General features: G+C 42.9%; 1 protein-coding gene across 1 annotated transcript; it reads right to left on the bottom strand.

Moving 5' to 3' along the window:
• Positions 1-1,776: 1,776 nt before the first annotated feature.
• Positions 1,777-17,848, bottom strand: LOC115775049 (mucin-2-like). Its single transcript, XM_030722491.1, has 12 exons — positions 17,587-17,848; positions 10,606-11,771; positions 10,454-10,515; positions 10,207-10,355; positions 9,041-10,098; positions 8,871-8,935; positions 8,541-8,734; positions 7,933-8,267; positions 4,572-4,633; positions 4,320-4,468; positions 3,910-4,220; positions 1,777-1,836 (listed from the first exon to the last, which is right to left on the bottom strand). Exons 1-12 carry the CDS (start codon positions 17,846-17,848, stop codon positions 1,792-1,794), a joined length of 3,858 nt encoding a protein of 1,285 aa, XP_030578351.1. The 3' UTR covers positions 1,777-1,791.
• Positions 17,849-20,913: the final 3,065 nt, after the last annotated feature.

Here is a 20,913-nt window from a genome sequence, read left to right as displayed (position 1 = left end):
TCACATAATGCACTGTTTCTCATTCACCTTATTTACTTTGTTTATACTCCACTCTGCATTTAATCATTAATTGATATTAATCTCTGGCTCTCTTCCACAGCATGTCTTTCTCTCCCCTCAGCCCAACCGGTCGCGGCAGATGACTGCCCCTCCCTGAGCCTGGTTCTGCTGGAGGTTTCTTCCTGTTAAAAGGGAGTTTTTCCTTTCCACTGTCGCCAAGTGCTTGCTCATAGGGGGTCGTTTTGACTGTTGGGTTTTCTCTGTATTATTGTAGGGTCTTTACCCACAATACAAAGCGCCTCAAGGCGCTTTGTATTGTGGCTTGTGTCTTGTGTAAACAAACTTTGCAAAGAGAAAACCAACGCCAACTTGTGGCCTGGCATGGGAACTACATCGTTTTCATTGTTTCACATGTCATTGTGTAAACACAGATCGTTTCTGAAACGCTATCGTGTAAACGGAAGGCTGAAATGCATCAAAATGACACCGTTTCCAGTCGAAACGGCATCGTGTAAACGGGGCCTCAAGCTCCAGAGGCAATTGGGGGAGATATTTGTTGTGTTTTTAACGTGTTTAATGTTTTTATGTTTTTTTTTTATCTGAAAATACTAATCATTTTGTATTATTAGTATTTCTTCCTACAGGTAAACAAAATATAGGAGCAGTCACACACAATATGATCATACATATCCATGCAGCTTATATTTCAGGAATGCCACAGTCCAGCTGCATCCAGTTTGTTGGAGAAGCTGTGGGGGTAAGGGGTGTGGTGTGGTGCGGTGCGGTGCAGTGTGGTGCGGAGATCACATCACATTTATTCATTTCACACAATCTGACCTGGTGCTATTCATTAATAATTAAACATGTTACTCTTTCACTGGAATGGGTTCTTTCTTTCATGGACGTGAACCGAGGAATATTCAACAGGAAAATGATTAAAAGTTATATTTAGGATATGAGTTATGTGCTTTTGCAGTTATCCTTCAGTAATAATGTGCAACTTTAAATTTAATATCTAGTTGTTTCTAAATATTACTTTCATCCATTTCAGTCAGAATCACAAGCTCAGGAGATGCTCTATGGATTTAAACTAGATTTAATTAATAGATCCAACTTAGAATATGACTGTATCACAGGACTTGTATTACACATTGATAATCAATGTCTAATTTGTCAAAAATCATGTAAAAATCAATTGATAACACAAAGGTTAATTTTAGCATAGTTCCTTCTAAGTCATACTATGATTGCTCTCTACCAGAAGATCTTCTTGATTTTCCATTGGGAACAAAGTCCTTTTCATACCCAGTCACAGCAGACATTTCTAAAGTGATTTAAGAAGAGCAGCAGCACAGATATTATTGCTGGCCTGACAGCAGCCATGACAGCAGCACCATGCAGGATGCAGTGAGGAGACTGATCTTGTGGCTAACTGCATGTGACACTTCTGCAGATGTTGAGAAAAAGAAAAAAGCATTGCTTTAACAAACAGTTCTATCATTTATTATGTTTAATATGATAGTATTAAATATTTCTTACGTGTGCCATTCACAGACACAGAGGTGGTGTTAATGTTGAAGGCTGTTATGTTGGAGGCTGCATTGATCAAAACCTTTCCAATCTCACTTGGATTAGGAACCGATGAAGATGAAAATCCAATTGCCATGTTGTTGATAATTGATCCAGGACTGTAAAAGGAATAACCCAAAACAATGTTTTATTTTTATGTTTTATAAATATTTGTAAAATTCCATCTGTATATAGAAAAACAATTACCTGAAAAAATTACTCTCAGTGAACGAATGAAGAAAATGCTCTGCTGTAAAAGGATCCAAGCTGCAAACACAAACACACACACACACACACACACACACACACACACACACACACACACACAGACACACACACACACACACACACATTTTGTCAATATATGTGTAATATTTATAGGGTTTGTGCTTCCTTACTTCCCAAATAAACATTGTATTTATGATAAAATATTCCTTATGTAATCATACAGTTTTGTTTATTGTTCATGCAGTTTCCATTTTTTACTGAAATATTGAATCTGTTGTATTTCAATGTAATTTTTTTTTTTTTTAGAAAAATTAAAACCAGGACTCAAATGCTAAGAGAAACTCTAAGAGGAATTTGCAGAATAAATAAACTTTTTAACTTACAGAATAAAATGTGCTTGCACATTTGTTTATACTGTTGTGATCATATAAATAATTTTCAATTTTCACTTGCTGACTCCTGTGTAATCGTATTAAACTATGATAGGAAATTTATTAGGCCCGAGGGATCAGCAAGGAGCCAATTGTAATCATAAGGCAGTAAGCCCAAAAAAGCACATAAAAGGTCCAGGTCACGTGGGATGTGGCCGCAATTGACAATGGACCCCATGGGGACGTGGGTCAGGGCGAATGGTTTCCGAAAAGGTATATATGAGGGTGACTGGAAAAGCGCCTACTTGGGGCCCAAGCACAACCTGTGCTTGGGCCCTAATAAAGTCACATGACTAATGAGTCATGTGACTCATTAGTGTTACTAGGTCTCAGGTGTGCATAGGGAGTAGGTGTGTTCAATTTTGTAGTACAGCTCTCACACTGTCATACTGGTCACTGAAAGTTCCAACATGGCACCTCATGGCAAAGAACTCTCTGAGGATCTTAAAAGACGAATTGTTGCGCTACATGAAGACTGTTATATAAGCTGCACACAGACTACTTTTCATTGTGTCAAAGTGTCATTTTGTCAGTGTTGTCTGTCGGATATTTTTATCATCTGATATTGGTATTTTACTATATCATTTATTAGTACCTATATTAATCTGAATTAATGGTCACATTATATATTATTTGTCACATATATTGTCACTCACACACTGGAACATTGCATGTCTTAGGTGAGTGGAGAGGACTGAGGCCTGCTCTGCCCAAGGCCGTGGGTTTTTTCCACTAGTAGTACTGCTCCCGGCCCTTTTTAGAAGTTTACCTGTGTACACAGTGCACTTTTGACCCAGCAAGCCAGAGGGAAGGTCAAGTAGCAGGGAGTGTGTCTTGGAAAGGGGGGTTGGAGGCGCACCTGGGCTGCTGAAGGGAGTAAATGTGTGAATCGAGATAAGACCGCCCCAAAAGTGTTCCAAGTAATGTGAAAATATGGATAGAAGGCCGAGGCAGTGCCCAGGTGGGAGGTGTTTTCACGTGGGAAAGTTATTTGTCATGCTAGCCACCGAGACCAGGTCATGGAACTGTTGTGTGAAGAGCATCTTAATATGCCCCCTCCTCCTGATTTACAGCAGGAGGAGGTGTGAGATTGGGCTATAAAGGGCCGTGGTAAAGTTGGGAGGGAGCGCTCTTCTTTGCTCTTCCTCTCTCTCCCGTTTGCAGCGGCTCCAAGGCACTTACTCCCAAGAGGGCTTCTTTGCTTTCTTATACTCTGTTAAATTCTGGACTTCTACTTTTTTTGCTCTTCCTCTACCACCTTTGTAACGGCTCCATAGGCACTCACTCTCGGGAGGGCTTTTTGCTTTCTGGTACTTTGTTTAACTTTGTGCTTCAATAAATCCTGGAAACAAAACCTGCTCATCTCCAGTGAGTTTTTGTAAAGTGTGAAGTTACCACCAAGGTGCACTCGCTTCCATGGGTCTCACCTCCGCCTGGTAAGAGGGGCAGAGGAGGAGAGCCGAAACCATGACCCGACATGTCCCATGAAAAAATATACTTAAATATATGCAGACATGTGAGGGGTGTACTCACTTTTGTGATACACTGCATATGACAATGAAAAATTATAATCATTTATAAAGAGGCTGACAAACTAAAAAGAAATGTGGCATATTGCACTTATACTGTGATACTGTAGCATCTTTTAAAATGTTTCCAATTAATTAGAATGTATACTTACTGTTGTCACTATCAGTGTGCTTCGATTTTTAAATGCCGTAGATGTCAAATTGGTCAAGTCTTGTATAAATATTTCATTTGATTTGAATTGTAGCAGTAGTTCTGTTATTGGTTCAGTAGTTGTAGTTGTTACAGCTGTGGTGGTTGTAAGAGTCACTGTGGTTGCATTTGTAGCTGCAGTCGTCATCTTTATTGGAGTATTCACAGCTGTAGTTGGAGCCACTGTATTTGTAGTACTGGTAGGTGAGAATGTCACACCTCCAGTTGTATTTGTAACAGCAGTAGTACCAACAGTGGAGGGGGCAGTTGTTGCTGTAAAATAATGCCAAGAAAAGGAAACAAGGCATTGGTTTAGCAAAGGTTCTGAGAGATTATGATTTTTTTTAATATGGTAGTATTAATATTGCTTACCTATGTCACTGACAACAACAGAGCTGGTGGTAATGTTGAAGGCCGTTATGTTTGATGCTGCACTGATCAACACGTTTTTAATCTGAGTGTTATTTGGGACTGATGTAGATGCAAACTGAATGTTAACGACACTGATGATTGATCCGTTTCTGAAAAAGGAATAACCCAAAACATTATTTTATTTTTGTTATTATGTTATTAGATATTATCAGATATTTATGAAATTATATCAGTATATGAAAAATAAGTTACCTGAATTCAGTCACACTTAATGAGCGAAATGAAGGAAAAAATCCTTTGTAGATAGGTTCAAGCTGCAGACACACACACACACACACATTTTGTGAGTTTGTATGCTTTAGTGCAGGGATCGAGGCCTCGAGGTCTGGTGTCCTGCAGCTTTTAGATGTGTCCCTGATCCAACATACCTGAATCAAATGGCTGAATTACCTCCTCAGTATGCAGTCAAGTTCTCCAGAGTCCTGCTAATGACTTCTATATTTGATTCAGGTGTGTTGAAGCAGAGACACATCTAAAAGGTGCAGGACACCAGACCTCGAGGCCTGGATTTGAGGATCCCTGCTTTAGAGAGTGCCTAATTTACCATATTTTTCGGACTATAAGGCACACGTAAAATCCTTAAATTTTCTCAAAAATAGGCAGTAAACCTTATAATCCGGTGCGCCTTATGTATGAATTCCTGTTTTGCTTACTGACCTTGAACCAATTTTATGTGGTACACTGCACTCAAAAATCTGTCAAAATGTTTTAGTGCGACTTTACTAAGGGACGTTAACAAATATGGACATTTACCAGAGCATACAAAGCGTACAACAGGGGGAGGGGGGTAACACCCAGCATACGCTTTCCAAATAGTTAAAAAATGTCGCTCGGTCTGTGTAATTTGAGCGCTGCCGTCTGACCGCCGATGGCCGAGGCATCCACACCCCTGCACCATTGCGATATGACCTCAGGTCTGGCAGATCAGTTCAAAGGCCTCATTGAATTCTCTAAAATAGTCCATCATCAATTCACAAAATGACTCTACTGATGATATTAGACAGGAACAAGTTGCGAGTGCGGCGCAGCAGGTGTGGAAAGCAGCCAAAGCAAGAAATGGAAGCATTGTTCCAAAAATGGAAACCGTACGCAGTAAACCGCAGAAAACAATGATGGATTTTATTCAACATGTTCCTGGCCTGTTTTCATCTATGCTGGCCCGGATATTTGTGCGTAATCTGGTGATCGGCGGATGGACCAGCACTGTTGCCAAATTTTATGTAACAAAACTCACCGTCGACTGTCTCAAAAGTCACTAGAAGTAGCTACAGGACGAATCGAGGTCCGGGGGTGTGTGTGCTGTCCCCCTCGGTGCCAAAGAGAGGTCCGGGCGATGCCACAGCGTATAAAGGGACGCAGTACGAACAGCGGAGTTTTCAGGTTTCCGGTGTTGTGTCAAAAGGGATTTACTTTTTTTTTTTTTAACTTTGCTTATATTGGTAAATTACGGAACCCCGCAAGGGACATGGAAAAAAAAAAAACATGGGAGAAAACAAAAAAAAGTGGGACTTTTGCGAGATCCCAAGATACTTTTGCGAGATCTCGCAAAGGTTTTGCGAGATCCCGAGTTATTTTTGTGATATCTTGCAAAAGTTTTGCGAGAATTCACAAAACTTTTGTGATATCTTGTCCCCCTTCTTCTCTCAGCCGGGGGTGCAGGTCGAGTGAAGCAGTGATGGTGTGAGAGCGAGTCACTCAGCCGGGTTCATTCATTCATGCCTGTACAGTTTGGGCATGGTTACGGCCAACAGTAACAAAACTGAATTATAAATAAAGGCGACTTTTGCTGGCAGTCTCTCACCAAACCTTTCATCCTCACTGACACTGCCACATCAAAATTAACGCAGAAGCGTATGTCCTAATCATACCTGTCAAGTATCCCGTTTTGGCTGGGAAATTCCCGTATTTTACCCCTCTGTCCCGGCGTCATCCCGTATTTTATTTTCCAGTATTTTTCACGTATTTTCAGTTTTCAATTTTCAGATTTTTTAAGGCATTCGTGTGCCGCTCCAAACTGAATTGTCACTATCACTAGGTTCATGCTGACAGCCGGAACAACCCTGTAAAAACAACTGGACCTCAGTGTGCCCTTTTCACAGAGTTCGGTGACATGTCTCCGGTTTAGTTTAGCAGTGTAAATAAAGTTAAGCGTTTTTTTTTTTGTCCCATAAAGCGACAGTGAAATCCTCCGCTGTCACCATGTTTTGTGTACACACAGCCTTCTTACTGCGTCCCTTCTTATGCTTTGGCATCGCCCAGACCTCAGTTCAACTCCACCCTCCAACCCTCGAACCTTCACTTAAACACTGAGCCTGCCCACCTGTTCCCTCCGCTCCCATCCCCGGTCCTCGCTTCAGCCTTTATCAGCCTTTGAGACAGTCGACAGCGAGTTTTCTTACACAAGCTGACAACAGTGGCCGAGATAAAGGAGGAGGGTTGAACGTAGATAGCAGTCTCACCCCACAGTGTTTTCATTAAATTTGATATTCTAACATTAAACAATACGGGACAAAATAGATCTATGTAATGTGGGTCTAGACAAAGCATTAAAGTTATTAAGTTATTTCATAAAGTTTATTTGTAGTTCTAAACATATTTATGGGGTTTTTTTTCTTCACTTTTTGTCTCTCCAGAGATGTTTTTCTTCTCTTCTGCAGCCTCGATTACAACTACAGTACATCCAAATAAACAATTATGCAAATTAGGCGATGACGTCATATAGTGACCTCTATTTCTATTTTTGTATTTTTAAATACAAAACTTGACAGGTATAGTCCTAATATTAAAAAGTTTTGCGAGATCTCGCAAAACTCGGGATCTCACAAAACGTTTGCGAGATCTCGCAAAAGTATCTCGAGATCTCACAAAAATAACTCGGGATCTCGCAAAACTTTTGCAAGATCTCTCAAAAGTGCCACTTTTTTTTTTTTTCTCCCATGTTTTTTTTTCCCCATGTCCCTTGCGGGGTTCCGTAGTAAATATACTGGTACACAGGATTTGTGAAGGGCTTATATATAAAATGAAGAAATGACTTGTTCTTACCCTCATTAATAAAGAATATATTGTAGTGTCTGTTAAGACGTTGAAGAAGATGGCGAGATATTGCCAGCAAAAGTTGCCCTTTTATTAACAATTAAATGGTTGCTGTGTGCCGTAACCAAAACAAAACAGTAACAACAACGAGACTGACTTGGATAATGTCGAGAGGGAACCCGGCATGCTTGATGCCGAAATTGCCCAACTGTTCAACTCAGACACTGAAGATGAGGAATTTGATGGATTTGTGGAAGATGAATGATTTAAAATGTGAGTGTATTTTTCTGTATTTGTTACAACTGAACCATATTCTGAGTTATTGTGAATGAGTTGAATAAAGTTCGACTTACCTGACGCTTTTGTTTCGCTCTACATATGTTTTATCATGCGCCTTATAACCCGATGCGCCTCATGTATGAAAATAGACCCGTTCATTGATATTGCGCCTTATAATGCGGTGCGCCTTATGGTCCGCAAAATACGGTAAGTATTGCTTGATTTCTGATACAATACTTACAGTTGTCATTGTCAAATTGGCTCGAATTTTGAATGCTGTAGATGATGAATTCAGCAAGTCAACAGTAAATGTCTCTCCAACAGATCGAAATTGCAACTGCTTTGTTGTAACTGACTCGGCAGTTGTAGTTATTGCAAATTTGGTGGTTGTTGGAGTCACTGTGGTTGTGTTTGTAGCTGGAGTCATCATTGGTGTTGGAGTGTTCACCGATGTATTTAAAGCAACTGTAACTGTGGCATTGGTAGCTGTAAATATCACACCTCCAGTTGTATTTGTAGCAGCAATAGTTGTGTTTACAACATCAGTAGTATTGACCGTGGGGACTGCAACTGTTGCTGTAAAAGAAAACAAAGTAAAAAATTATTTTTAAAAGGACTTTATATTTAATAAAACACAAAACATGCTAAAAATATGTTATTTTATGCATGGTAAATGTCATTTAAAGTACTTTTATTGATGTTTAGCACACTAAATATGACCTGTGTTATTTGAGACAACAGACATTCATACCACAAAGACTAATAGATTATATAATATATGTAGTATATATATCAATGGGTTTATTTCCTTGCTGTAAAAAAATGCTTCAAGAGTGACAATTTACTTACGGATTATTGTGAATGCTTGGACTGATGTGGTTTCAACAGTGAAGTTGAAAGTATTGTTGGAATTAGTTACAGCCTCTATTAAGGTTTGTGCAACATCTGCAGCCTTTGGAATTTCTGCAGGCGTTGCAGTTTCGTTAAACACAAGCTGTACCTCTACTTCAGTGTTGGACTCACGTGTTCTCGTTGCAGCAGGTCTAATTTTTTTTAAAGCAAAAGTATCTTAATCAACATTAATACCTTTGCATGAATGTTGTTCTTTTTGTCATTATTGTCAATAAGTAAGATTATTGTTAATATTAAAAACACAAAAACATCTATTTAAAATCTCACCTAAATGCTATGACAATAACACGTATGAAAAGTGCGCCATATCGTGCTTGATAGATGATATCATACTGTGGGAAGAAAGCAATTAAAGCAATTTACATTAATTCAAATGTAGTGGTAAACAGTTGCAATTTAATTTCATAAACACAAGGGTTTTTCAGTATTTTTCTCACCACTTGTATCACTTCTGCCTCTAGCTTCTTAAATTGTGGACTGTTTTTATCAGCAAGCTCAGGTTGATAGGGTCTGACCACAACTGCGGCAAGAAAAACAACTGGTATGGGAGCAGCTGTTGTTGTTGAAGTAGTCCTTCTTTCTGTTGTTTTTGTTGTAGCAGCAGTGCTTGTTGGAGCAGCTGTGGTTTTTGTTGCAGCAGCAGTGCTTGTTGGAGCAGCTGTGGTTTTTGTTGCAGCAGCAGTGCTTGTTGTAGCAGATGCGGTTTTTGTTGCAGCAGCAGTGCTTGTTGGAGCAGCTGTGGTTTTTGTTGCAGCAGCAGTGCTTGTTGGAGAAGCTGTGGTTTTTGTAGCAGCAGCAGTGCTTGTTGTTGGAGAAGCTGTGGTTTTTGTTGGAGCAGCAATGCTTGTTGTTGGAGAAGCTGTGGTTTTTGTTGGAGCAGCAGTTGTAGATGTTGGAGCTGCTGTTGTACTTTTTGCAGCTGCTGTGGTTGTCGTTGCAGTAACTGTGGTAGTTGTTGGACCTGCTGCTGTAGTTAATGTTGCAGTAGCTGTGATTATTGTTGTGGAAGCAGCTGTGGTTATTGTTGTGGCAGCTGTGGTTATTGGAGCAGTTGTGGCTGTTAGAGCAGCTGTTCTAAATGTTCCAGCAGCAGTGCTTGTTGGAGCAGCTGTGGTTTTTGTTGAAGCAGCTGTTGGAGTTGATGGAGCAGCTATGGTTGTAGTTGCAGCAGCTGTTGTAGTTCTTGGAGCAGGTGTTGTAATTGTAGTAGCTGTGGCTGTTGTTAGAGCTGCTGTACTTGTTGGAGCTGCTGTGGTCGTTGTTGCAGTAACTGTGGCAGGTTTTGGACCTGCTGTTGTTGTAGTTAATGTTGCAGCAGCTGTAATTATAGTTGTGGAAGCAGCTGTGGTTGTTGTTGCGACAGCTGTAGTTATTGGAGCAGTTGTGGCTGTTAGAGCATCAGTCATTGTTGTTGTTATTGACATTGTTGTTATTGTAACAGCTGCAGTTGCACTCGTAGCGACAGCAGTATTGACAGAGGGGGGTGCAGTTGTTGCTGTAAAAGAATTCCAAGAAAAGGAAACAAAGCATTGCTTTAGAAAAGTTTCTGAGATCATGAAATTGTTAATATGATATTAACAAATATGATATCAATATTGCTCACCTATGTCACTAACAACAACAGAGTCTGTGGTAATGTTGAAGGCTGTTATGTTTTGTGCTGCATTGATCAAAACATTTCCAATCTGAGTGTTATTAGGGACTGATGTAGATGCAAAGTCAATGTTAACGTCATTGATGATTGATCCATTTCTACAAAATAATAACCCACATCATTATTTATTTTCATTAAGTTATTATATATTATATAATGTTTATGAAATTCCATGAGTATATATAAAATAAGCAACCTGAATTGAGTCACACTTAATGAGCGAAATGAAGGAAATGTTCCTTTGTAGAAAGGTTCAAGCTGCAGAAACACACACATACACTCAGTCTCTTTTTATGCTTAAGTGATTACATAATTTAAGTATTGCTTAACTCCAGGAACAATACTTACTGTTGTCACTATCAGTGTGGCTCGAGTTTTGAACATTATAGATGATGAATTCAGCAAGTTATCTGTAAATGTCTCTCCAACAGATCGAAATTGCAAATGCTTTGTTGTTGTCAAAGCAGCTGTGGTTGGTGATAGAACAAATGGGGTTGTTGTTGGCACAGCTGTTGCTATGGTTGGGCCAACTGTGGCTGTTGTTGGAAGTGCGGTTGTAGTTTGGGTTTGAGCTATCGTGGTTGTTGTTGTAGCAGCTGTGTTTGTTATTGTTGCAGTAGCTGTTGAATTTGGAATTACGGTGATAGTAGTTTCAGCAGCTGTGACTGTTGTTGGAGCAGCTGTGCTTGGTGTTTGATCTGATGTGATTGTTGTTTTGGAAGCTGTGGGTGTTGTTTCGGGTACTGTGGGTGTTGTTTCAGGTGCAGTGGTTGTTTCTGCAGTTGTGGTTGTTGCTTCTGCAGCTGTCGTGCTTGTTTTGGGTGCGGTAGTTGTTGTTTTGGGTGCAGTGGTTGTCGTTTCGGGTGTTGTGGGTGTTCTTTCAGGTGCCATGGTTGTTTCGGCTGCAGAGGTTGTTGTTACTGCAGCTGTGGTTGTTGTTTCGGGGGCCGTGGTTGTTGTTTCGGGTGCTGTGGTTGTTGTTTCAGCTGCAGTGGTTGTTGTTTCAGGTGCTGTACTTGTTTCGGCTGCAGTGGTTGTTGTTCCTGCTCCTGTGGTTGTTGTTTCAGGTGCCGTGGTTGTTATTTTGGGGGGCGCTGTGGTTGTTGTTTTGGCAGCAGTGGTTGTTGTTTCGGGTGCAGTGGTTGGTGTTTCGGCTACAAGAGTAGTTGTTTCTGCAGCTGCGGTTGTTGTTTCAGGTGCTGTCATTGTTGTTTTGGGTGCCGTGGCTGTTGTTTCGGGAGGCACTGTGGTTGTTTCGGGTGCTGTGGTTGATGTTTCAGCAGCTGTGGTTGTTGTTTCAGGTGCCGTGGTTGTCGTTTCGAGGGCCGTAGTTCTTTCAGGTGTCGTGGTTGTTCTGTCTGTAATTGTGGTTGTTGTTTCGGGTGCAGTAGTTGTTGTTTCGGGGGCCGTGATTGTTGTTTCGAGGGCTGTGGTTGTTGTTTTGGGTGCTGTGGTTGTTGTTACTGCTGCCGTGGTTGGTGTTTCGGGTGCTGTGGTTGGTGTTTTGGGGTGCGCTGTTGTTGTTTCGAGTAATGTGGTTGTTGTTTCGGCCACAGTGGTTGTTGTTTCGGGGGGCACTGTTGTTGTTTCAGCTACAGTAGTTGTTTCGGGTGCCTTGGTTGTTGTTCCGGGGGGTGCTGTTGTTGTTTTGGGTGCTGTGGTTGTTGTTTCGTGGGGCGCTGTTGTTTCGGGTACCGTGGTTGTTGTTTCGTGGGGCGCTGTTTTGGGTGTTGTTGTTTCGGGTGGTGTGGTTGTTGTTTCGGCTGTAGTGGTTGTTGTTTCAGGTGTCGTGGTTGTTGTTTCGGGGGGCGCTGTTGCTGTGTTTTCAGCTCCAATGGTTGTTTCAACTGCAATTGTTGTGTTTTGGGGTGTTATGGTTGTTGTTTGGGGTGTCATGGTTGTTGTTTCTGGGAGCGCTGTTGTTGTTTCAGGTGCTGTGGTTGTTGTTTCGGGTGTAGTGGTTGTTGTTTTGGGGGGCGCGGTTGTTGTTTCAGGTGGTGTGGTTGTTGTTTTGGGAGGCGAGGTTGTTGTTTCGGGTGCTGTGGTTGTTGTTTCGGGTGTAGTGTTTGTTGTTTCGGGGGGCGCGGTTGTTGTTTTGGGTGCTGTGGTTTTTGTTTCGGGTGCTGTGGTTGTTGTTTCGGGTGTAGTGGTTGTTGTTTTGGGGGGGCGCTGTTGTTGTTTCAGGTGGTGTGGTTGTTGTTTCGGGAGGCAATGTTGTTGTTTCAGGTGGTGTGGTTGTTGTTTCGGGTGCTGTGGTTGTTGTTTCGGGTGTAGTGGTTGTTGTTTCGGGGGGCGCGGTTGTTGTTTCAGGTGGTGTCGTTGTTGTTTCGGGAGGCGATGTTGTTTCGGCCACAGTGGTTGTTGTTTCAGGTGCAGCAGTTGTTGTTTCGGGTGCCATGGTTGTTGTTACGGGTGCTGTGGTTGTTGTTTCAGGGGGAGCTGTTGTTGTTTCGGGTGGTGTGGTTGTTGTTTTGGCTGGAGTGGTTGTTGTTTCGGCTGCAGTGGTTGGTGTTTCAGGTGTCGTAGTTGTTGTTTCGGGTACCGTGGTTGTTGTTTCGTGGGGCGCTGTTGTTTCGGGTACCGTAGTTGTTGTTTCGTGGGGCGCTGTTTCGGGTGTTGTTGTTTCGGGTGGTGTGGTTGTTGTTTCGGCTGCAGTGGTTGTTGTTTCAGGTGTCATGGTTGTTGTTTCAGGGGGCGCTGTTGTTGTTTCGGGTGCTGTGGTTGTTTTTTTCGGGTGTAGTGGTTGTTGTTTCTGGTGCAGTGTTTGTTGTTTCGGGGGGCGCGGTTGTTGTTTTGGGTGCTGTGGTTGTTGTTGCGGGTGCTGTGGTTGTTGTTTCGGGGGGAGCTGTTGTTGTTTCGGGTGGTGTGGTTGTTGTTTCGGCTGGAGTGGTTGTTGTTTCGGCTGCAGTGGTTGGTGTTTCAGGTGTCGTAGTTGTGTTTCGGGTACCGTGGTTGTTGTTTCGTGGGGCACTGTTGTTTTGGGTACCGTAGTTGTTGTTTCGTGGGGCGCTGTTTCGGGTGTTGTTGTTTCGGGTGGTGTGGTTGTTGTTTCAGCTGCAGTGGTTGTTGTTTCAGGTGTCATGGTTGTTGTTTCAGGGGGCACTGTTGTTGTTTCGGGTGCTGTGGTTGTTTTTTCGGGTGCTGTGGTTGTTGTTTCGGGTGTAGTGGTTGTTGTTTCGGGGGGCGCCGTTTGTTGTTTCAGGTGGTGTGGTTGTTGTTTCGGGAGGCGATGTTGTTGTTTCAGGTGTAGTGGTTGTTGTTTCGGGGGGCGCGGTTGTTGTTTTGGGTGCTGTGGTTGTTGTTTCGGGTGCTGTGGTTGTTGTTTCGGGGGGAGCTGTTGTTGTTTCGGGTACCGTAGTTGTTGTTTCGTGGGGCGCTGTTTCGGGTGTTATTGTTTCGGGTGGTGTGGTTGTTGTTTCGGGTGCTGTGGTTGTTGTTTCGGCTGCAATGGTTGGTGTTTCAGGTGTCGTAGTTGTTGTTTCGGGTACCGTGGTTGTTGTTTCGTGGGGCGCTGTTTCGGGTGTTGTTGTTTCGGGTGGTGTGGTTGTTGTTTCGGCTGCAGTGGTTGTTGTTTCAGATGTCGTGGTTGTTTTTTCGGGGGGCGCTGTTTGCTGTGTTTTCAGCTGCAATGGTTGTTTCAACTGCAATTGTTGTGTTTTGGGGTGTCATGGCTGTTGTTTCAGGGGGCGCTGTTGTTGTTTCGGGTGCTGTGGTTGTTTTTTGGGTGCCGTGGTTGTTGTTTCGGCTGCAGTGATTGTTATTTCGTGGGGCGCCGTTGTTGTTTCGGGTGGTGTGGTCGTTGTTTCGGGTCCAAGAGTTGTTTCTGCTGCTGTGGTTGTTGTGTCGGGTGCAGTGGTTGTTGTTTCGGGGGGCGGGGGTTGTTGTTTCAGGTGGTCTGGTTGTTGTTTGGGGGGGCGCGGTTGTTGTTTCGGGGATCAGTGTTGTTGTTTCAGCCACAGTGGTTGTTTCAGGTGCAGCGGTTGTTGTTTCGGGTGCCATGGTTGTTGTTACGGGTGCTGTGGTTGTTGTTTCGGGTGCCGTGTTTGTTGTTTCGGGGGGGGGCTGTATTTGTTGTTTCGGCAGCTGTGGTTGTTATTTCGGGGGGCGTTGTTGTTGTTTCGGCAGCTGTGGTTGTTGTTTCGGGGGGCGCTGTTGTTGTCTTGGGTGCACTGGTTGTTGTTTCGGCGGCCGTGGTTGTTGTTTCGGGGGGGCGCTGTTGCTGTGTTTTCAGCTGCAATGGTTGTTGTTTCAACTGCAATGTTGTTTTTTGGGGTGTCATGGTTGTTTGTTTCGGGGTGTCATGGTTGTTGTTTCAGGGGCCGCTGTTGTTGTTTCAGGTGGTGTGGTTGTTGTTTCGGGTCCAAGAGTTGTTGTTTCAGCTGCTGTGGTTTTTTCGGGTCCAAGAGTTGTTGTTTTAGCTGCTATGGTTGTTGTTTCGAGTACTGTGGTTGTTGTTTCGGGTCCAAGAGTTGTTGTTTTAGCTGCTGTGGTTGTTGTTTCGGGGGGCACTGTTGTTGTTACAGGTGCTGTGGTTGTTGTTTCGGCAGCTGTGGTTGTTATTTCGGGGGGCGCTGTTGTTGTTTCAGGTGGTGTGGTTGTTGTTTCGGGTGCTGTGGTTGTTATTTCGGGTGTAGTGGTTGTTGTTTCATGGGGCGCGGTTGTTGTTTCAGGTGCAGCAGTTGTTGTTTCGGGTGCCATGGTTGTTGTTACGGGTGCTGTGGTTGTTTTTTCGGGTGCAGTGTTTGTTGTTTCGGGGGGCGCTGTTGTTGTTTCTGCTGCTGTGGTTCTTGTTGCGGGTGCTGTGGTTGTTGTTTCGGGTGGTGTGGTTGTTGTTTCGGCTGGAGTGGTTGTTGTTTCGGCTGCAGTGGTTGGTGTTTCCGGTGTCATAGTTGTTGTTTCGGGTACCGTGGTTGTTGTTTCGTGGGGCGCTGTTGTTTCGGGTACCGTAATTGTTGTTTCGTGGGGCGCTGTTTCGGGTGTTGTGTTTCGGGTGGTGTGGTTGTTGTTTCGGCTGCAGTGGTTGTTGTTTCAGGTGTGGTGGTTGTTGTTTCGGGGGGCGCTGTTGCTGTGTTTTCAGCTGCAATGGTTGTTTCAACTGCAATGGTTGTGTTTTGGGGTGTCATGGTTGTTGTTTGGGGTGTCATTGTTGTTGTTTCAGGGGGCGCTGTTGTTGTTTCGGGTGCTGTGGTTGCTGTTTCGGGTGCCGTGGTTGTTGTTTCGGCTGCAGTGGTTGTTATTTCGTGGGGCGCTGTTGTTGTTTCGGGTGGTGTGGTTGTTGTTTCGGGTCCAAGAGTTGTTGTTTCAGCTGCTGTGGTTGTTGTTTCGAGTGCTGTGGTTGTTGTTTCTGCTGCTGTGGTTGTTGTTTTGGGTGCCGTGGTTCTTTCGAGTGCTGTGGGTTGTTGTTTCTGCTGCTGTGGTTGTTGTGTCGGGTGCAGTGGTTGTTGTTTCGGGTGCAGTGGTTGTTGTTTCGGTGAGTGCGGTTGTTGTTTCAGGTGGTCTGGTTGTTGTTTCGGGGGGCGCGGTTGTTGTTTCGGGGGGCAGTGTTGTTGTTTCTGCAACAGTGGTTGTTGTTTCAGGTGCAGCGGTTGTTGTTTCGGGTGCCATGGTTGTTGTTATGGGTGCTGTGGTTGTTGTTTCGGGTGCCGTGTTTGTTGTTTCGGGGGGTGCTGTGGTTGATGTTTCGGCAGCTGTGGTTGTTATTTCGGGGGGCGTTGTTGTTGTTTCGGTAGCTGTGGTTGTTGTTTCGGGGGGCGCTGTTGTTGTCTTGGGTGCATTGGTTGTTGTTTCGGCGGCCGTGGTTGTTGTTTCGGGGGGCGCTGTTGCTGTGTTTTCAGCTGCAATGGTTGTTGTTTCAACTGCAATGGTTATTGTTTGGAGTGTCATGGTTGTTGTTTCGGGTGTCATGGTTGTTGTTTCAGGGGCCGCTGTTGTTGTTTCAGGTGGTGTGGTTGTTGTTTCGGGTCCAAGAGTTGTTGTTTCAGGTGGTGTGGTTGTTGTTTCGAGTGCTGTCGTTGTTGTTTTGGGTGCCATGGTTTTTTTTTCGTGGGGCACTATTGTTTCAGGTGGTGTGGCTGTTGTCTCGGGTGCTGTGGTTGTTGTTTCGGGTGTAGTGGTTGTTGTCTCGGGTGCTGTGGTTGTTGTTTCGGGTGTAGTGGTTGTTGTTTCGGGCGGCGAGGTTGTTGTTTCGGGTGGTGTGGTTGTTGTTTCGGCCACAGTGGTTGTTGTTTCAGGTGCCATGGTTGTTGTTACGGGTGCTGTGGTTGTTGTTTCGGGTGCCGTGTTTGTTGTTTCGGGGGGCGCTGTTGTTGTTTTGGGTGCTGTGGTTGTTGTTTCGGCAGCTGTGGTTGTTATTTCGGGGGGCGCTGTTGTTGTTTCAGCAGCTGCGGTTGTTGTTTCAGGGGGTGCTGTTGTTGTCTCGGGTGCAATGGTTTTTTCGGGGGCCGTGGTTGTTGTTTCGGCTACAAGAGTTGTTTCTGCAGCTGTGGTTGTTGTTTCTGGTGCTGTGGTTGTCGTTTGAGGGGCCGTAGTTGTTGTTTCGTCGGGCCCTGTTGTTGTTTCAACTGCAATGGTTGTTGTTTCGGCTGCAATGGTTTCAGGTGTCGTGGTTGTTTTTTCGGCTGCAATGGTTTTTGTTTCCGGTGTCGTGGTTGTTTTTTTCGGGGGGTGCTGTTGCTGTTGTTTGGGCTGCATTGGTTGTTGTTTCGGCTGCAATGGTTGTTGTTTGGGGTGTCGTGGTTGTTGTTTCGTGTGTCATGGTTGTTGTTGTTTCGTCGGGCCCTGTTGTTGTTTCAGCTGCAATGGTTGTTGTTTCGGCTGCAATGGTTTCAGGTGTCGTGGTTGTTTTTTCGGCTGCAATGGTTTTTGTTTCCGGTGTCGTGGTTGTTTTTTCGGGGGGTGCTGTTGCTGTTGTTTCGGCTGCAATGGTTGTTGTTTCGGCTGCAATGGTTGTTGTTTGGGGTGTCGTGGTTGTTGTTTCGTGTGTCATGGTTGTTGTTATGGGTGCCGTGGTTGTTGTTTCGGGTGTCGTGGTAGTTGTTGTTTCGGTGGGCGCTGTTGTTGTTGTTTCGGGTGACGTGGCTGTTGTTTCGGGGAGCACTGTGGTTGTTTCGGGTGCTGTGGTTGTTGTTTCAGGTGCCGTAGTTGTCGTTCCAAGGGCCGTAGTTGTTTCAGGTGCCGTGGTGGTTGTTTTTTTGGTGGTTTTTGCTTCAGGTGTTGTTGTTGTTTCAGGTGCTGTGGTTGATGTTACTGCTGCAGTGGTTGTTGTTTCAGGTGCTGTAGTTGTTGTTTCGGGTGCTGTTGTTGTTTGGGTTCTGTTGTTGTTGTTGTTACGGGTGCTGTGGTTGTTGTTTCGGGTGCCGTGGTTGTTGCTTCTGGGGGCGCTGCTGTTGTTGTTTTGTGGGGTGCCGTTGTGGTTTCGGCTGCAGTGGTTGTTTCGGCTGCAATGGTTGTTATTTCGGTTGTCATGGTTGTTGTTTCGGGGGGCGCTGCTGTTTTTGCTTCGGGTGCTGTGGCTGTTGTTTCGGGGTGCACTGTGGTTGTTTCGGGTGCTGTGGTTATTTCTGCAGCTGTGGTTGTTGTAGCCACTTTTCATGAATAGCAGATGGATGGTTATATTTACAATATTGTACAACAACAGAGTTTCATCATAGTTTTATCAAGTAATCAGTTACTTACCCAGAAAGGTTAACAAAACTGTCAGCAGTTGACCAGCACCCATTGTCCTGGTGGAGAGTTGGTTGTGAGAACTTGTTTCTCTCCACTGTTTGGCTCTAGAACTGAAGAACCCTCTTCGATCAGAGATGAAACGTCTTTAAAACTCAAAGAATTCCAGTCACCTTTTTCAAGCTCCAGAGATTACCATGATATGGATGTCCGAGTACCAGAACAGAGAAAGGTAGCTTCACATTCTGACCCACTATGCAGTATCATGTGGAAGCTATCTGACTGGCAACAGCTTCAGTTTTCAACATGGTAGTCGGTTTGTAGATGGAGCGAGAATATTAATAATACAAAAAAAAAATCAATGCATAAAAACTTCCACAACAATGACATTACTTTTCTTCATTATTCCATAAATTTTCTCAAGATCCCAAACACCTCTGGCCTAGTTGCTTCAAATCTTAACAGAGCCTCCAATATTTTTTCAGATAGCTATCGACCCTCACCGTTTTAGTCTCTTGCCAGCCACCCTTCCAATGAGACCATTTCTGAAGATGCTTTGGCTAGATGTGTGCCTTAGGTTGCTGGAATTTTTTCTGTTTCTTAAGGACATGACTTTCAGATACTGTTCATTTGTTATAAATATTGTAGTCACACTGCAAACCAAATGTGCTAAGCTAAGATTAACTTTTTGGGATTCACCTTGTTGTGTCAAAAAGAACATTTTATGCCCATCAAAATGTTTTCTTTGGCATTTTCAGTAGATGCATCTAAATATATTGGAACTAATTATTTGTTGTGGTGGCAAGCTGTTAGTAACAAAATGTCTAACGATACAATTCAAAAATTGCTACGTTATAAATGGACTGGCACTAATATAGCACATTTCTAATCTGAGTACTCAGAACACTCTTTACCACAAGTCAAATACACCCAACTACACACACATTCATATACTGCTTTTAATCTCTACCTAAGCGCTAACACTCAGATTAATACACTGGGGGCAACTTTGAGTTCAGCCCACCCAACCATCTGAGCCTGGTTCTTTGCTATGTTGTTATACTGTTGTATCCACTAACCCCTGCAACCCCAAATGGAGACTTTTATAAGTGGGACATGAACACAGAGGTGGGAAGTTCCTATGCAGTAACAAGAAAAAAAGGGAAATTTACGTCCAGAAAAAAAAAATCTATATACTAAAAGTTGTGACTGAACAGAAAAGACAAAAAGAGCTGCGGATTACTCATTAAACTTGTTTTTGGATTTTCTAACATTATAATAATATTTGTAGGATACACTATTTATTAGAAAGTGGAAATAATAATCCTGCAATTTTGCTAACCTTGACAATGTCAGTTTTTTAAAAAAACCATTACTGTCATTTTAAGCTTAAAAACAGTATCTCCATGGAAAATGAAAAATAACAATAGACATAGAAATTTGCTTACACCAGAGTAGTAATTCTCCAGATTCTTACTTACTCTCTCCTGCTGGTGTCTGATCCCTTAATAATGCCACCAGTTTGTTCAGACCTTATATATTTTCTGCATTGTGAAAGTATGTGATGTGCTTGGAAATTCTATTGAAACCTGTTGAACTGGCAGGTTAAGAAGAAAAGATTAAAAATCCTGAACAACTCAAGTCAGTTTCCCGCTCCAGTTCTCAGCATTGTTATTCAGCATTCCGATGACATGACCTACCTAGATGCCATAAATGTATCTTTAACACAGATTGATCTGATACTTTGAATTCAATATTTTTGATGAGCAACCACATAACTCATAAAATATATAAAAAAATTTGACCTTAACTGTACATATTTCCATAAATCTCCAAAAAAATGTAATTTATTTGGTTCCTTTCCTAATACCTACAAAGAAATTTGCTTGCTTGTTCTGCATAATTCACTCTTGAGCAAGCAAATGGTTTCTATTCCATTTAGTACTCAAAGCACATGGCACCCTTTCATCTTGGAAGATGAACAGCAGACAGGTATTTCAGAAATGTGTTCTGTATACATTGCAGTGTGATCTTTTTTAACTAATCCACTGACTTTCACTTTAGACTTAAAGTCTAAAATGACACCACAAAGCACAAGAAGTTTTAAGGACCATGTGAGCCACTCACAGTGAAAAAAAATGCCATTCCAGGTGAGGCAGTCACTTTTCTTCTGCTGATAATGTATTTTACAAAAGTTTCTATACACCATGAATGTAAATCCACATAGAAACACGGGATATGTATTCAGGTAGGAAGTTTAATTGAGCTAATTTCTACCCAATTTGATTTCAGTCTGATTTCCCCAACCATTCTCTCCTGCTCCACTGTTCTGAGGTAATCATCTCTTACTCAGCCAACCAGTTCAGTATTCTCCATTAAGCTTTAGCAGTTGCCACATAGTGTCTATTGCCGGGTTTCCATTAGTACTTACTAGGGATGGCACAATAACGCTTTTTTTTTTTTTTTTCAGGCAGTGGTGCCAAAGCTCTGGAACTGTTTACCACTCCAGCTCTGTTTAGTTGACTTTATGGCATCTTTTAAAAAATAGTTGAAAACTTTTCTGTTTAACCAGACTTTATGTTTACTTTATTTTTATTCTTTTTCTTTTTATATGGTAATGTTATGTTTTAACATTGTGTTTTATCTGGGGTTTTTTTTGAGATTGTGATTTATATATTGTACAGCACTTTGTGACTTGTTGTCTGTGTAAAGCGCTATATAAATAAACTTTACTTACTTACTTACAACAATCACTCTGTCACCTGAATCCTGTTCCTCCTGTGTGAGAAGGTGATGCATTGGCTTATGGTATGTTGCAAATTTCATTAGGGCTGCAACTATTGATTATTTTAGCAATCGAGTATTCTATGGATTATTTCATCGATTACCAGAGTAACTGGATAAGAAATACTTTTTCCTTATTAACAGTTCATCGGCATATTTTAACTTCCGTACTGCAGTTTTTCCCTGTGTGAAACAAACAGGGTGGATGGT

The sequence above is a fragment of the Archocentrus centrarchus genome (genome assembly GCF_007364275.1).
Source record: "Archocentrus centrarchus isolate MPI-CPG fArcCen1 chromosome 18 unlocalized genomic scaffold, fArcCen1 scaffold_23_ctg1, whole genome shotgun sequence".
Taxonomy (NCBI): domain Eukaryota; kingdom Metazoa; phylum Chordata; class Actinopteri; order Cichliformes; family Cichlidae; genus Archocentrus; species Archocentrus centrarchus.
This window is presented reverse-complemented; position numbering and strand designations above follow the sequence as displayed.

What these genes read in the sequence shown, in the direction of transcription:
- LOC115775049 (XM_030722491.1), bottom strand. Translation starts at nt 17,848, where the DNA reads ATGAAAAGTGGCTACAACAACCACAGCTGCAGAAATAACCACAGCACC. An exon ending in CCAAGCATTCACAATAATCC is followed by an intron (nt 8,268 to 8,540) that starts GTAAGTAAATTG and finishes TTTCTTTTACAG; the next exon opens with CAACAGTTGCAGTCCCCACG. An exon ending in TTAAGTGTGACTGAATTCAG is followed by an intron (nt 4,469 to 4,571) that starts GTAACTTATTTT and finishes TTCCTTTTTCAG; the next exon opens with AAACGGATCAATCATCAGTG.